Here is a 17,300-nt window from a genome sequence, read left to right on the forward strand (position 1 = left end):
TTCAACATTGAGATAAATATATTTTTAATCAGTAAGGTTTATGGGAAGAGCAGGAAAGTGGAGTTGAGGATTATCAGAACAGCTATGATCTCATTGGTGGAACAGATTGACAGACTGAGTGGCCTATTCTGCTCCTATGTCTTACGGAGGGCTGTGACTCTAATGTTGGTTCTTTGCTGTTTTATGAAGAGTGGAAGTGAACAGGAAGCTGCCAATGGTTCAAACACTGCCTCTAGGTGGCAGAACGAGCACATAACTAGGAAGCCGATATCATTCAAAAGTGATGGGAGATTTTATAAAAGCCTGTGACCTGAAGCTACGCTAAAGGCATGTTAGATTTAACATCAATTATTTAGCAAATAACTTTGAGACAATACTCCAGTTACACAACTGGGGAGTCACAACCAAAGACATTCGACTACCTCCAAAAAGACTTGTCCTAATTCTGATCCAACGGGCCAAAGATATTTCAACCATAATCTGAAAAATGCACAATACGAATACTTTAATGAATTAACCACGAAGTGTCTTTAGCCAACACTTTTCTGCCTTCCCCTGTCAGAGATGGTTAATTTCCCCCATTGCTCCAGTACAAACACATTAACAGTGTAGTATTAACAATCCTGTTTTGATGTTAGCAATGACATTACTGCATGTAGGTGTGGAAGTATCCCGAAGGCTGCCATAGAAGGCTGATATTACCAGCCCCATCTCTGTATGCGCTGGTAGCCATTTTGGCATTTGAAGAAATTACACCGCCATGAGAAATTCCAGAGCACCCGGAGGAAACCCACGCAGACACAGGGCGAAAGTGCAAACTCCACACAGACAGTCGCCCAAGGCTGGAATTGAACCTGGTTCCCTGGCTCTATGAGGCAGCGGTGATAACCACTGATTGCTGTCTCAGATTTTGCAGCAATAAGCATCCAATGTGAACGTAGGTAAAATACTTCAAACACTGGAAATCTGAAATAAAAACAGGGAATACTGAAGAATTGCAGCAGGTCTGACAGAATCTATGCGGAAAGAATTATTGTTTTGACTCCAATTTGAATTCTTCAGAACTGAAAATGGTAGTATTTAGGCTGATGACACAGGGAGAGGAGGATAGAATGGGACAGAGGGTGAGGATGCTCAGGGTAAAAAGCAAAGGGAGTGCTTTAGATGGTAACAGGAATACAGAGTACTGGGCTAATGGTAAGATTCTTGGTAGTGTGGATGAGCAGAGCGATCTCAGTGTCCATGTGCTTAGAACCCTGAAAGTTGCCACCCAGGTTGATAGGGTGGTTAAGAAGGCGTACAGTGTATTAGGTTTTATTGGTAGAGGGATTGAGTTTTGGAGCCATGAGGTCATGTTGCAGCTGTACAAAACTCTGGCGCAGCCGCAATTGGAGTATTGTGTACAGTTCTGGTGGCAGCTTATAGGAAGGATGTGGAAGCATTGGAAAGGGTGCAGAGGAAATTTACCAGGATGTTGCCTGGTATGGAGGGAAGGTCTTATGAGGAAAGGCTGAGGGACTTGAGGCTGTTTTCGTTAGAGAGAAGAAGGTTATGAGGTGACCTAACGGAGACATACAAGATGATCAGAGGATTAGATAGGGTGGACAGTGAGATCCATTTTCCTCAGATGGAGATGGCTAGCATGATGGGACATAGCTTTAAATTGAGGGATGATAGGTATAGGACAGATGTCAGAGGTAGGTTCCTTACTCAGAGAGTAGTAAGGGCGTGGAATGCCCTGTCTACAACAGTAGTAGACTCGCCAACTTTAAGGGCATTTAAGTGGTCATTGGGTAAACATATGGATGATAATGGAATAGTGAAGGTTAGATGGGCTTCAGTTTGGTTTCACAGGTCAGTGCAACATCGAGGACCGAAGGGCCTGCATTGTGTTGTAGTGTTCTATGTTTCTAAAGGAGTGGTAGAGATGCAAAATAGTCGTAAATGATAGGTGTGGAAGGGTGAAAATGGATCCTCTGTCACAGAGGACAGCAAAGTCAACATGGCACAAACAGAACTCAGCCAGGGAGGGTAGTGGATTTGGAACAATGGAAGACCGAAAACATACTGCAAACCTGTGGAACTCCGTATGGGTCCCAGAAGCTGAAAAGTGTCTAAGCAGAAAATTTGGGATTGTTCCTCCGTTTTGTGTTGAGCCTTGTTGGAACACTGTAGTAGGATTGGTCAGGTCATTCTTGAAGGAGGACGGCATGTTCACCCAGTCTAGCCTCTTCAGTTTAAAGGAAGACTATATTGTGAGCAGCAAATGCAGTGGACGGATTCTGATGCAAAGTTGCTGGACTGTTAATCCAGTGACCCAGGTAATGTTTTGGGGACCTGGGCTCAAATCCTGCCACAGCAAATCGCGGAATTTGAATTCAATTTAAACAATCTGGAATTAAGAGTCTGATGATGACCATGAAATCATTATTGATTGTCAGAAAAACCAAAGTGGTTCACTAGTATCCTTCTGGAAAGTTTTGCCACTTTACCTAGTTTGGTTGCCATGTGACTCCAAAACCACAGCAATGTGTATGACTGTTAACTTCCCTCTAGAATGGGCAATAAATGCTGCCCTAGCCAGTGACACCCTCATCCCGTGAATGAATGAAAAAAGACTGAACGCAGTACAAGTGAAATGTCGCTTCATGGGGAAGGTGTGTTTTGGCATTGGGTGGTGAAGATGGAGGAAATGAAAGGGCTAGTGTTACTTACCTTCTGGGGCGGCATGGGAAGTGTTTAGGAGTGATAAAGGAGTGGACCAGGGAGTAGCAGAGGGCATTATCCCTGCAGAATGGAGGGGCGGGGAAGATATTTTGGTGGTGGCATCCTCTGGAGGTGGTTTTGATTACAGATTGGATGGAAATTAAGGACAAGAGGAACCCTATCATTCCTCTAGGAGGAATACGCAGAGAAACTGCGAGAAAGGCATTCCTTGTCGGAATCAGTGAGAGCAAGTATGGTCGAAGCAACTTGGAGTTGGTGATTTTGTAATGGAAACTGAAAGCAAAATTGATTAAGTTTTCCAATTCGAGACAAGAATAGGAAGCAGCATTGATCATTGATGTATCACAGAAAGAGTTGTTTTAGGGAGTCTGAATAGGATTGGAATAAACAATAAGGATATTATTAAGCTGGAGAAGTTTCAGAAGAGATTTACTAGGACATTGCTGGGAATGGAGGGTTTGATATACAAGGAGCGGCTAGATAAGCTGGGACTTTTTCACTGGAGCGCAGGAGGTAGACAGGTGACCTTATTGAGGTTTATAAAATAATGAGGAGTATCGATAAGGTGAATGGCAGGGAATTTCAAGACCATGGGCATATTTTTAAGGTGAGAGGAGAAAGATTTAGAAGAGAGATGGTGGACAATTTTTTTTGCACAGTGTCGCTCGTATGTGGGATGAACTTCCAGAGGAAGTGGTGGATGCAGGTCCAGTTACAAAATTCACAAGACATTTGGATGAGTACATGAAAACGAAATATTTGGAGAGATATGGGCCAAGCACAGGCAGGTGGGACTAGTTTAGTTTGGGATTATGGTAGGCATGCAGTGGTTGGACTGATGGGTCTGTTTCTGTGCTGTAGGACTTTATGACACTGTAACAAGGAATGTTTCTCATTTCCCACAGGGACAGAGATAACTGTAGCCCATGGCCACACCTTTGACTTCAAGGAAGTGAAAGGTGTTAAAGGATAATTTGTTTAAAGCAAGGTTGAACTTGGCCAGGGTAGTGTAAGAATTATGGATGGGGACTGTTCAGGCCTCATTTTGGAGAAGAAGAGTCTTCAGACCATCCTGATGAGGTCTGGATGTATTGCACATCCAAGGGAAAGACATGGCAGCCAGGACCAGAAACTGTGGAAAAGATGTACAGTTTGAGCTGAAGGGCCTGTTTCCATGCTGTATTACTCTATGAATCCCAACAGAGTCCGAACAAGGGGTGGGGGGTGGAAATACAGTCAAGATAGGGAGAGGTATGTTCAGCGGGGTAAGAACAGACTGAAATGATGGATCTGTTTATTGATTTTCAGAAAAAGGTACAGCCTGTGCGAGGTTGGGTACAATGTAGAGTTTGCTTCTTTCGGAAGTGCTTTGTGGTGATTGTCCTTTGAGAGGTGGAGAGGAAAGGAACCTTGAGCTGAAAGGTATGTGCTTTGCTGTGTTACATCAAACTATTCTAAAGCTTATCTCACCCTCTCCATACCTATATCCCTCCCAAATCTTTATTCTAGATTTCACGCCTTCATGTTTACTGTCATAGTCAATCATCTGACCTGCTTCTGCCTCTTTGTCAGTCTGTCCCTTACTCAAGAGCTCCCTGTTTGTTTGTTTCTCCCATCATTCCCATGATTGCACTATATGGGTATAATCTTTAGATGATTAAAATAGGAAAAGGTTGCAAATGCTCCCAATGATTGAGGATTTATCAACATTGCTATTATGACTACTTACAGCTGGGTCGGGCAAGCAGCAAGAAAAGGGGACACCACATCGCTCCCGGCTGGTGTTTTCCTTTGAACAGTTGAAGTAAACATTTCTGTTCCAGTCATTAGGGTCAGCAGCCCCACAACACTGCATCTGAAAGTGTTGGATCAGGGGAGGCAGAGAGAGAAAGAGTGAGAGAGAAATAAATGAAGGGAGGTGATACAGGATTGAACAGCATCACAGGGGCAAAGCAAAGCCAAACAGGAAATTTTTCAATACCCAAGACTAGCACTTTGGAGGGCTAACTGCATCATACTGCAATCTTCTGGTGTCCAAAACCCCATTAACCCCACACATGGACTGCAGTGGTTCAAGAAGGCAGCTCATCACCACCTTCTCAAGAGCAGCTAGCGATGGGCAATAAATACTGGGCCTGCCAGCAATGCCCATGATTCCTGAATGAATTAAAAAAGTCAACATTGGGACCCTCGGTTCCAAACCCACCACAGTCTGAAGATAGAGAAACCAACAAGTCAAACATGTGGATGTAATGTGGAACATTCCCAGAAGAACAGCAATGATCCCATAGGCAGCTGCATATTTTCCAACAGCAACATGCCAGTTTGTTGCCCGTTGACAGCAAGAGAATGAAGGATTCAGAATATGCTCACGTACATATTTCTGCACTGCATCGATGAGGTTCTGAAGGTCTATATCATCACGATACGCGCTGATATTGTCTTGGACAAACTTCTGCACATGCTCCTTTACCGTGTCCTGAAACACGAAGGCCAGAATTCCAGCCACAAGTTCCACTGTGAAGATGGTTCCAATGATTACCGAAAACTATGAAAGCAAAAATCCAGAGAATTGGGGAAAGTTAGAATCAACAATGTCAGCTGGGCAAATTGTTGTTCATCTGGCTCCTTGTTTCTGTCCAACTCATTGGTCCAACAATGATCAAGGCTTCTCTCAATGTCCCACCTCAATAAATCCTGAGCTCTGTCACCATAAGAGATCTTGGCATACACATTCATAGTTCCTTGAAAGCGGAGTGCCAGGTAGACAGGATAGTAAAGAACGCATTAGTATGCTTGCCTTTATTGGTCAATATGTTGAGTTGGGAGGTCACATTGAGGCGCTATTGGAAGTGGTTAGGCCACTTTTGGAATATTGGTTCGATTCTGGTCTTCCTGCTTTAGGGACGATGTTGTAAAATATGAGAAGGTTCAGAAAGATTTACAAGAATATTGCCAAGATTGGAGGGTTTGAGCTAGAGAGAGAGGCTGAATAGGCTGGGGCTATTTTTCCTGGAACGTGAGGCTGAGGGATGACCTTATAGAAGTTTATAAAACCATGAGGGGCATAGATAGAGTGAATAGCCAAGGTCTTTTCCCCAGGATAGACCAAAATTAGAGGGCATAGGTTTAGGGTGAGAGGGGAAAGATTTAAAAGGGATCTGAGGGGCAACAGTTTCACACAGAGGATGTGTGTCTGTGGAATGAGCTGCCAGAGGAAGTGGTGGAGGCTGGTACAATTACAACATTTAGAAGGCATCTGGAAGGGTATATGAACAGGAAGGGATTAGAGGGATATGGGCCAAATGCTGGCAAATAGGGACTGGATTAATTCAGGATATCTGTTCAGTGTGGACAAATTGGACTGAAGGGCCTGTTTCCACGCTGTACAGCTCTATGACTCTCTAATCTCACATGTTAAGGATTCAGCAAAAAACTCAGTCACCTCAAGCCCTTTTAACGTCCAACAACCTCCAAACTGAAACTTTGAATCTGGTCTCAGTGAATTTTCTCCTTTCCAAGTATGATGGACACCTGTCCATCGCACATGTTTCATCAAACTCTGCATGTGGACTCAGTCATGGCAAAATTCTCTATCTGGGAGTAAAGCAGCAGTTAATAAGCCTGACAGGTTCAAGGGATTCCAGCTCTGCAAAACTAGGATCTCAGAGGCAGATAATGACATTGCGATAAGAACATAAGAACTAGGCACAGGAGTAGGCCATTCAGCCCTTCAAGCATGCCTTGCCACTTAATACAATCATGGCATATTTTAACTCAGCCTCAATTCCACTTTGCTGTCTACTCTCCATAACCTTCGAGCCCTTACTAATTGAAAATCTGTCCATTTTCTCCTCAAATTTACTCAATATCTCAGGATCCATGATTTTCTGGGGGAGTGATTTCCACATCTTCACAATCCTTCAGATGTGATTTCTCCATCTGTTTTAAATTTCCTGCCCCTTATTTTAAATCTATGACCTCTTACTCTAGTGATAATGGGAACTGCAGATGCTGGAGAATCAAAGATAACAAAATGTGAGGCTGGGTGAACACAGCAGGCCCAGCAGCATCTCAGGAGCACAAAAGCTGACGTTTTGGGCCTAGACCCTTCATCAGAGAGGGGGATGGGGAGAGGGAACTGGAATAAATAGGGAGCGAGGGGTTGGCGGACCGAAGATGGAGAGAAAAGAAGACAGGTGGAGAGGAGAGTATAGGTGGGGAGGTAGGGAGGGGATAGGTCAGTCCGGGGAAGACGGACAGGTCAAGGAGGTGGGATGAGGTTAGTAGGTAAATGGGGGTGCGGCTTGGGGTGGGAGGAAGGGACGGGTGAGAGGAAGAACCGGTTAGGGAGGCAGAGACAGGTTGGACTGGTTTTGGGATGCAGTGGGTGGGGGGGAAGAGCTGGGCTGGTTGTGTGGTGCAGTGGGGGGAGGGGACGAACTGGGCTGGTTTAGGGATGCAGTAGGGGAAGGGGAGATTTTGAAACTGGTGAAGTCCACATTGATACCATTAGGCTGCACGGTTCCCAGGCGGAATATGAGTTGCTGTTCCTGCAACCTTCGGGTGGCATCATTGTGGCACTGCAGGAGGCCCATGATGGACATGTCATCTAGAGAATGGGAGGGGGAGTGGAAATGGTTTGCGACTGGGAGGTGCAGTTGTTTGTTGCGAACTGAGCGGAGGTGTTCTGCAAAGCGGTCTCCAAGCCTCCGCTTGGTTTCCCCAATGTAGAGGAAGCCACACCGGGTACAGTGGATGCAGTATACCACATTGGCAGATGTGCAGGTGAACCTCTGCTTAATGTAGAATGTCATCTCGGGGCCTGGGATAGGGGTGAGGGAGGAGGTGTGGGGGCAGGTGTAGCATTTCCTGCAGTTGCAGGGGAAGGTGCCGGCTGTGGTGGGGTTGGAGGGTAGTGTGGAACAAACAAGGGAGTCACGGAGAGAGTGGTCTCTCCGGAAAGCAGACAGGGATGGGGATGTAAAAATGTCTTGGGTGGTGGGGTCAGATTGTAAATGGCGGAAGTGTCGGAGGATGATGCGTTGTATCCGGAGGTTGGTAGGGTGGTGTGTGAGAACGAGGGGGATCCTCTTTGGGCGGTTGTGGGGGGGGGGGGGGGGGGGGGGGGGGGGGCGGGGGGGGGGGTGTGAGGGATGTGTTGCGGGAAATACGGGAGACGCGGTCAAGGGCGTTCTCGATCACTGTGGGGGGAAAGTTGCGGTCCTTGAAGAACTTGGACATCTGGGATGTGCGGGAGTGGAATGTCTTATCGTGGGAGCAGATGCGGCGGAGGCGGAGGAATTGGGAATAGGGGATGGAATTTTTGCAGGATGTTGGGTGGGAGGAGGTGTATTCTAGGTAGCTGTGGGAGACGGTGGGCTTGAAATGGACATCAGTTACAAGCTGGTTGCCTGAGATGGAGACTGAGAGGTCCAGGAAGGTGAGGGATGTGCTGGAGATGGCCCAGGTGAACTGAAGGTTGGGGTGGAAGGTGTTGGTGAAGTGGATGAACTGTTCGAGCTCCTTTGGGGAGCAAGAGGCGGCGCCGATACAGTCATCAATGTAACGGAGGAAGAGGTGGGGTTTGGGGCCTGTGTAGGTGCGGAAGAGGGACTGTTCCATGTAACCTACAAAGAGGCAGGCATAGCTGGGGCCCATGCGGGTGCCCTTGGCCACCCCCTTAGTCTGTAGGAGGTGGGTGGAATCGAAAGAGAAGTTGTTGAGGGTGAGGACGAGTTTGGCTAGGCGGATGAGGGTGTTGGTGGAGGGGGACTGGTCGGGCCTGCGGGACAGGAAGAAGCAGAGGGCCTTGAGGCCATCTGCATGTGGAATACAGGTGTATAGGGACTGGACGTCCATGGTGAAAATGAGGTGTTGGGGGCCAGGGAACTGGAAGTCCTGGAGGAGGTGGAGGGCATGGGTGGTGTCACGGGTGTAGGTAGGGAGTTCCTGGTCCAAAGGGGAGAAAATGGAGTCCGGATAGGTGGAGATGAGTTCGGTGGGGCAGGAACAGGCTGAGACAATGGGTCGACCAGGGCAGGCAGGTTTGTGGATTTTGGGAAGGAGATAGAAAAGGGCCGTGCGGGGTTGGGGAACAATGAGGTTGGAGGCTGTGGGTGGGAGGTCCCCTGAGGTGATGAGGTCATGAATGGTGTTGGAGACGATGGTTTGGTGCTCGGGTGTGGGGTCATGCTCTTATTCTAGATTGCCCCACAGGAAAACGTCCTATCAACGTCTACTTTGGGATCATATGTACATATCTTGATTAGATCTCTCGGTCTTCTAAACTCTCGCAAGTACTTGTCCAAACAATCACTTCTAAGACCAACTCTGGAATCAATATAGTGAACTTCCTCTGAACTGCTCTAGTACAAGTCCCTCGTCAAGAAAGGGACCAAAACCAAATGGAATAAGGTAGTTAACGAGGTATTTGGCACACTTGCTTCCGTTGCTCAAACCACTGAGTTTCGGAGTTGGGATGTTGTGTTGAGGTTGAGCAGGACGTTGGCCAGGCCACTTTTGGAATACTGTATGCAGTTCTGGTCACCCTGCCTTAGGAAGGGTATTACTAAATTGAAGAGGATTCATGAAAGATTTACCAGGATGTTGCCAGGACTGGAGGGTTTGAGTTGTAGGGAGAGGTTGGATAGGCTGGGACTTTTTCTAGTGGCGGGGTAGGAAGTTGAGGGGAGTCCTCGTAGAGATTTATAAAATCATGAGGGGTATAAATAACTAGGGGTCATACTTTTAAGATGAGAGGAGAAAGATTTAAAAGGGACCTGAGGGGCAACTTCTTCATACAGAGGGTGGTTCGTATGTGGAATGAACTGCCAGAGGAAGTGGCAGATGCAGATACAGTTACAACACTTAAAAGACATTTGGATACTTACATGAATAGCAAAGGTTTAGAGGGATATGGGCCAAACGCAGGCATGCGGGACTAGTTTAATTTGGGAAACTCGGTCAGCATGGACGAGTCGGACTGAAGGGTCTGTTTCTGTGCTGTATGACTCCATTCCTCTCTGACATTGTTCCTGGTGTGGTCTCACTAATGCCATGTATGGCTGCAGCAACAATTCTCTACTTTTATATTCTATTTCATGGGTAATAAATGCCAAAATTCCATCTGCCTTTCTTATTACCCGCTGTACCTGCATCCTAGTTTTCTGTGATTTAATGCAGGGGGATACCCAGATCCCTCTATATTGATGCAGTATGAAATTTCTCTCCATTTAAATAATAAGTTGCCTTTCTATTCCTCCAACCAAGATGGATTACCTTACATTATCTTCATTCAACTCCATCTGACAAACTTTGGCCGATTCGGATACCTTCCCATTTCCATTTGTAAAAGTCTTATTTCTTCATTGCAACTTACTTTCCCACCTATTTTAGTGTTATCTGCAAATATGGCTATAGCACTTTCATAGAACTCCCTACAGTGCGGAAGCAGGCTATTCTGCCCACCGGGTCCACACCAATCCTCCAAAGAGTATCCCACCCTGAACCTTCTTTCTACCCTATCCCTGTAATCCTGTATTTCCCATGGCTAATCCATCTAACCTAACCATCCCTGGACACTAAGGAAAATTAAACATAGTCAATCTACCTAACCTCCACATCTTTGGACTGTGGGAGGAAACTGGAGAACCCAGAGAAAACCCACACTGACACAGGGAGCATGTGCAAACTCCACACTCACCTAAGAATGGAATCAAACCCTGGTCCCTAGTGCTGTGAGGTAGTGGTGCAAACCACTAACCTACCGTGGTGCTTTCTATCCCCACATCCAGATCATTAATATAGACTGAAAACAGTTAGGGACAAAGGACTAAATCCTGTGGCACCCACTAGTTACATCTTGTCATTCAGAAAAAGAACCATTTATCCTCACTCTGCTTCCTGCTGGTTAGCCAAACCTCTTCAAAGCTAATAAATTACCTCTAATTGTGTGTAATCTTCATTTGTGTGTTAACCTTTTGTGCAGTCCCTTATCAAAATCCTTCTGGGAGTCCAGATACACTGCAAGTACAGGATCCCTAATATCGACTTTGCTTGCTACATCTTTGAAGAAATCTAGTAAATTAGCCAAACATGATTTACATTTATAAAACCGTGCTAACTCTAATGGATTGCATTTTGACTTTCCCAAGTATCCTGTTGTTACTAATAATGCATTCTAACAATTTCCGAACAATGCATGTTAAACTAACTGGTCTAAAGTTTCCTTCTTTCTGCCTCTTTCCCTCTTTGAATAAGGGTCTTACATTAGCATTTCTCCCATCCACTGCAACTTTTCCTTCTTCTCAAATTTTGGAATACTACAATCAGTGGATCCACTATCTCTTAGGCTGCCAGGCCCTGGGGGCTTGTCCGCCTTCAATCCTTCAATGGTTTGCTGTGGTTCTTTTGTGGTGATGATTGTTGTAAATTTTTCCCTTCTTATAACTTCTGCATCACTTGTTTACCCTTGGGATAGTACAAGTGTCTTCACCATCAAAACTGAAGCAAAGTATTGATGTAGTGTCTCTTCCATTTCCGTATTCTCCATTAACTCCCCAGTCTCATTCTTCAATGGACCAATATTCACTTTAGCTATTCTCTTCCCTTTTATATACTCATGGATGATTTTGCTATCTGTTTTAATATTTTTCACTAGTTTACTTTCTTAATTTACCTTTGTTCTTTTCATTACTTTTGTAATAGCCTTTTATTGATCTTTGAAAGTTTCCCAATCTTGCAGCCTGCCATTCACCTTTGCAATATGGCATGCTTTAGGTTTTGTTTTTATATTATCTTTTAACTTTTTTGCTTAGCCACGGATGTTTTCATCCCCCTTACAATATTCCTTCCATTCTGGAATATATTTTAGGTTTGTGCAATTGAGTATCTCCTTAAACAACTGCCTCTGCTTATCACCTGCCTAGTCCCCTGGGGCTACTTCAGTCCTCATGCCTATGCGACTACCTTTGTTTAACTCTAGAATACTGGTGTGGGACTCCAGTTTCTTGCCTTCAAAATGAATTTCAAATTCTAGTATCTTATGAGCACTCTTGCCAAGAGGATCCCTTACAATGAGATCATTTATTAATCCCATCTCATTACACAATATCAAATCCTAAAAAGCTGGTTCTCTAGATGGTTCCATGACATATTGCTCCAAGGAACAATCTAGTGTCTTCAACAAACTCTCCCGTGGTGCTACCCTTGCCAATCTGATTTATTTAGCCTTGTTTTTTGGTCCACCTTCTCTAGCAAACTGGGATAGAGTGGTAGACATATACAGCACAGAAACAGGCCCTTCGGCCCACACCAACTTGCTTTCCTCTCCTGAGCTAGTCGCATTTGCCCGTGTTTAGCCCACATCCCTCTAAACCCTTCATATCCACACACGTGTCCAAAAGTCTTTTACATGTTGTAATTGTACCCACCTCCTCTGGCTGCTTGTTCGATGCACACACCACTCTCCATTTGAAACCGTCGCCCCTCAGGTCCCTTTTATATCTTTCTCCTCTCTGTTAAATCTATGCCATCTAGTTTTGGACTCTCCTGTCCTGAGGAAAACACTTTGGCTATTCACCTTATCTATGCCCATCCTGATTTTAGAAACCTCTATAAGATCACCATTCAGCCTCCTACGCTCCAGGAAAAAAACTCTCAGTCAATCCTACTCTTCCTTGTAACTCAAAACTTCCATTCTCGGTAACAAAGAAACAAAGAAACCTACAGCACAGGAACAGGCCCTTCGGCCCTCCAAGCCTGCGCCGATCAAGATCCTCTGTCTAACCTGTCATCTATTTTCTAAGGGTCTGTGTCCATTTGCTCCCTGCCCATCCATGTACCTGTCCAAATATACCTTAAAAGACGCTAACGTGTCTGCGTCTACCACCTCCGCTGGCAACGCGTTCCAGGCGCCCACCACCCTCTGTGTAAAGAACTTTCCACGCATATCTCCCTTAAACTTTCCTCCTCTCACTTTGAACTCATGACCCTTAGTAATTGAGTCCCCCACTCTGGGAAAAAGCTTCTTGCTATCCACCCTGTGTATACCCCTCATGATTTTGTAGACCTCAATCAGGTCCCCCCTCAATCTCCGTCTTTCTAATGAAAATAATCCTAATCTATTCAACCTCTCTTCATAGCTAGCACCCTCCATACCAGGCAACATCCTGGTGAACCTCCTCTGCACCCTCTCCAAAGCATCCACATCCTTTTGGTAATGTGGCGACCAGAACTGTACACAGTACTCCAAATGTGGCCGAACCAAAGTCCTATACAACTGCAACATGACCTGCCAACTCTTGTACTCAATACCCCGGCCAATGAATGAAAGCATGCTATATGCCTTCTTGACCACCCTATTGACCTGCGTTGTCACCTTCAGGGAACAATGGACCTGAACACCCAGATCTCTCTGTTCATCAATTTTCCCTAGGACTTTTCCATTTACTGTATAGTTCGTCCTTGAATTTGATCTTGCAAAATGCATCACCTCGCATTTGCCCGGATTGAACTCCATCTGCCATTTATCTGCCCAACTGTCCAGTCTATCTATATTCTGCTGTAATTTCTGACGGTCCCCTTCACTATCAGCTACTCCACCAACCTTAGCGTCATCAGCAAACTTGCCGATCAGACCACCTACACCTTCCTCCAGATCATTTACATATATCACAAACAACAGTGGTCCCAGCACAGATCCCTGTGGAACACCACTGGTTACAGGTCTCCAATTTGAGAAACTTCCTTCTACTACTACCTTCTGTCTCCTGTTGCCCAACCAGTTTTTTATCCATCTATCTAGCACACCCTGGGCCCCATGTGACTTGACTTTCTCCATCAGCCTGCCATGGGGAACCTTATCGGCTCGTAAATCTTCTTTGCAGATTAATAACATTCTTCCTATTGCAGGGCGACCAGAAATAAACGCAGTACTCCAAATGTGGCCTGACCAATGCCTTGTGCAGCTGAAAATGACATCCCAACTCCTGTATTCAACACTCTGAACGATGTAGGCAAAGCATGCCAAACACCTCCTTCACCACCATGTCTACCTGTGAGGCCACTTTCAAGGAACTATGTACCTACACCCAAGGTCTCTCTATTCATGTGACTATTCTAATGTAAAAATCGTCCTTGAAAACAAAAGAAAATCAAATTACCTGGTGCTCTTTTATCTCCCACAAGCACCTCGTTGGTTGACCTTTCCACCAGATCATGATCATTCAACTCAAAAATTTGGATCTTTGCACTTTATCCATCAGTACCTCTCGGGGATGTCCCAGGATGGCTCAGCACTGGACAATCTGCTCAGCAAACTGCCCTTTCAGAAGCCTGCCTTTCACCAGCAACAAACAGCTACTGAGAATTATCCCAAGGCATCAGTCTGCCAATGGGCAATGATGATTGCCCTGGGATCAAATAGTATTTGCACAGCCAATGATTAAATGAAGAAACACTGAGACCCAGTGATAGTGAAGGAACAGCGATTATGTTTCCAAGTCAGGACGGTGAGTAGTTTGAAGGGGGACTTGCAGGTGGTGGTGTTCCCATATACCTGCTGCCTTTGTCCTTCCAGCTGGAAATGGTCTTGGGTTTGAAAGGTGGAGGCAAAAGTTTGGAGCTGGAGGAACACAGCAGGTCAGATAGCATCAGAGAAGCAGGAAAGTTGATGTTTTGGATTGGGACCCTTCTTCAGAACTGGGGCGGGGATGGGAGATTGGAAATAAATAGCGGTAGAAGGGGTGGGGCTGAGGAAAGGTAGGTGGGGTGGCAATATGTGGATGCAGGTAGGGGATAGTGGAGTTTGGTCGGTGGGAAGGATGGGGCGGATAGGTGGGGAAGAAGATGGGCAGGCCTTTTCTGCTCCTTTGCTGCCTGGCCTGCTGTGTTCCTCCAGCACCACACTGTGTTGTCTCTGACTCCAGCATCTGCAATTCTTGCTATCTCCTTGGGTTTGAAAGGTGCTGTCTAAACAGCCTTGGAGAATTTCTATTGTGTATCTTGTGGAAGGCACAAACTACTGCTACTAAGCATCAATGGTGGAGGGGAGTGGATGTTTTTGCATGTAGTGCCAATCAAGCAGGCTGCTTTGACCTGGATGGTGTCAAGCTCGAGTGTTGTTGAAGCTGTACCCATCAGGCATTGGGGAAAATTTCATCAAACCTGTGACTTGGAGATGGTGGACAGAGTTTAGGAGTCAGGAAGTCCATTGCGTGCTAAAGGATGCCTAGCTTCTGACCTGTCTTGTAGCCACAGTAGTTATATGGCTAGTCCAGTCTAGTTTCTGACCAATGGTAACACCCAGGATATTGCTAGTTGATGCTCACTAGCTGCCTCCAAATCAAACATCTCAAACTGTCCTGAGTCCAGTATTTCTCTTCTGCCCGATGGCAGTGTTCCCAGACCCTCCATCACTCCTGACCAGTTTCACTGCTGGTTTTGGGGAATATCCTTTCCTCTGTCCTCAAACCCCAGTAAAGCTTTTAGTTCTCAGCTCTCCTCCATCTATGGATCCTTTCTCTAAGTACCATTGATTGAAGGCAATATGAGATCAGTGGTGGGGAGCAAGGAAGAACTGGCAGAGTGCATGTGATAACTTGGATGCAAGAGAGATGTTAGAATTAAATAGAGAGAGGCTTTCAGGCAAAGGGTGAGAGTGAGGGAATGAGACAGAAGGTACAAGAGAGCAGACAGAGAGAGGAAGAGAGGGCAAGAGAAGGGGCATAAGACAAAAGGACAGAGGATGATGGTGTCCCGCAGGGTTCAGTGTTGGGGCTGCAGCTGTTCACTTTATATATTAATGATCTGGATGAAGGGGCTGGGGGCATTCTGGTGAAGTTTGCCAATGATACAAAGACAGGAGGACAGGCGGGTAGTACTGAAGAGGTGGGGAAGCTGCAGAAAGATTTAGACAGTTTAGGAGAGTGGTCCAGGAAATGGCTGATGAAATTCAATGTGAGTAAATGTGACGTTTTGCACTTTGGAAAAAAGAATACAGGCATGGGCTATTTTCTAAATGGTGAGAAAATTCGCAAAGCAGAAGTACAAAGGGATCTGGGAGTGTTGGTCCAGGATTCTCTAAAGGTTAACTTGCAGTTAGAGTCCGTAATTAAGAAAGCAAATGTAATGTTGTTGTTTATCTCAAGAGAGTTGGAATATAAAAGCAGCGATGTCCTTCTGAGGCTTTATAAAACTCCAGTTAGGCCCCATTTGGAATACTGTGTCCAATTTTGGGCCCCACACCTCAGGAAGGACATACTAGCCCTGGAGCATATCCAGCGGAGATTCACACAGATGATCCCTGGAATGGTAGGTTTAATGTATGATGAACGGCTAAGGATCCTGGGATTGTACTCGTTAGAGTTTAGAAGGTTGAGGGGAGATCTAATAGAAACTTACAAGATAATGTATGGTTTAGAAGGGGTGGACGCTAGGAAGTTGTTTCCGTTAGGCGGGGAGACTAGGGCCCGTGGGCACAGCCTTAAAATTAGAGGGGGTAAATTTAAAACTGAAATGAAACGACATTTCTTCAGCCAGAGAGTGGTGGGCTTGTGGAATTCATTGCCACGGAGTGCAGTGGAGGCGGGACATTGGATGCCTTCAAGGCAGAGATCGACAAATTCTTGATCTCAGAAGGAATTAAGGGCTACGGGGAGAATGCAGGGAAGTGGAGTTGAAATGCCCATCAGCCATGATTTAAATGGCGGAGTGGGCTTGATGGGCCGAATGGCCTTACTTCCACTCCTATGTCTTATGGTCTTATGAGAGTGAGGCAGAAGGCATGGCAGACTGAGGATCGTAGAATAGTTGAGATAGAGATGCCTGAGAGGAGTGACTGAGGGTGGGAGAAGGCATGAGAGACTGAGTGAGCAAGAGGTTGTGAGAAAGCAAGAGAGCATGAAGTGTGAGTAGGTGGGACAGACAGAATAGTAGCAGGTTATAGGAGACTATGAATGCACCAGAAAAGGTGACAAGAGAAAAATACAATCAGAGGCACAGGATCTGCATGTTAACTTTTCTGAGAAATCTGAGACATCAGGATGTATGTTTAAAACCAATGGGTGACAAGACATGGTCAGCCATGCTTGATGTGGAGTGACAGTTCTCGAGCAACAGTCTGTGGCCACAGACTAGCAGCTTGTTCCAGGAACTTCTAGCTGTGGAAACAGATGTTTGCAGACATGCCTGCACTGAGCTCACTGTGGAAATGATAAACAACAGGTTTGAGAGACTTACAAATTTCAGGAGGCAGATATTCTCGCGCAGAGCTCCAATGCAGCCTGCATATCCCAAAATGAAGGTGAATAAGCCAACCACCAGGATCACCCAGACCGGATCAAAGCCCTTCAGTTCTGTGATGGACTGAATATTCAACATACCCTGCATATAAACAAATTCCAGACAATCAGCAGTTGGGAGGTGATGGCCAAGTGGTATTAGTGCTAGACAACTAGTCCAGAGACCTGTGAAACCTGGTTTCAAATCCTACCATGCAGTTGGTGGAGCTTGAATTTAATAAAAGAAATCCTGGAATTAAAAATCCAATGATGATTATGAAATCATTGTTG

The 17,300-nt window shown here is 45.6% G+C and overlaps 1 protein-coding gene across 2 annotated transcripts in view; it reads right to left on the reverse strand.

Moving 5' to 3' along the window:
- The window catches only part of tspan14 (tetraspanin 14), a 55,540-nt gene that overhangs the window by 13,055 nt on the left and 25,185 nt on the right, over window positions 1–17,300 (reverse strand). The window contains exons 3-5 of one of the 2 annotated variants that reach the window (XM_059640340.1): window positions 16,969–17,112; window positions 5,105–5,275; window positions 4,457–4,582 (exon numbers count right to left, since the gene is read on the reverse strand). In XM_059640340.1, the coding sequence (XP_059496323.1) occupies window positions 4,457–4,582; window positions 5,105–5,275; window positions 16,969–17,112 (441 nt within the window). The remainder of the gene's footprint in view (window positions 1–4,456; window positions 4,583–5,104; window positions 5,276–16,968; window positions 17,113–17,300) is intronic. The other variant, XM_048563640.2, reaches the window with a different exon arrangement.

Source organism: Stegostoma tigrinum, chromosome 37 (genome assembly GCF_030684315.1).
Source record: "Stegostoma tigrinum isolate sSteTig4 chromosome 37, sSteTig4.hap1, whole genome shotgun sequence".
In the NCBI taxonomy this organism is placed as follows: Eukaryota; Metazoa; Chordata; class Chondrichthyes; order Orectolobiformes; family Stegostomatidae; genus Stegostoma; species Stegostoma tigrinum.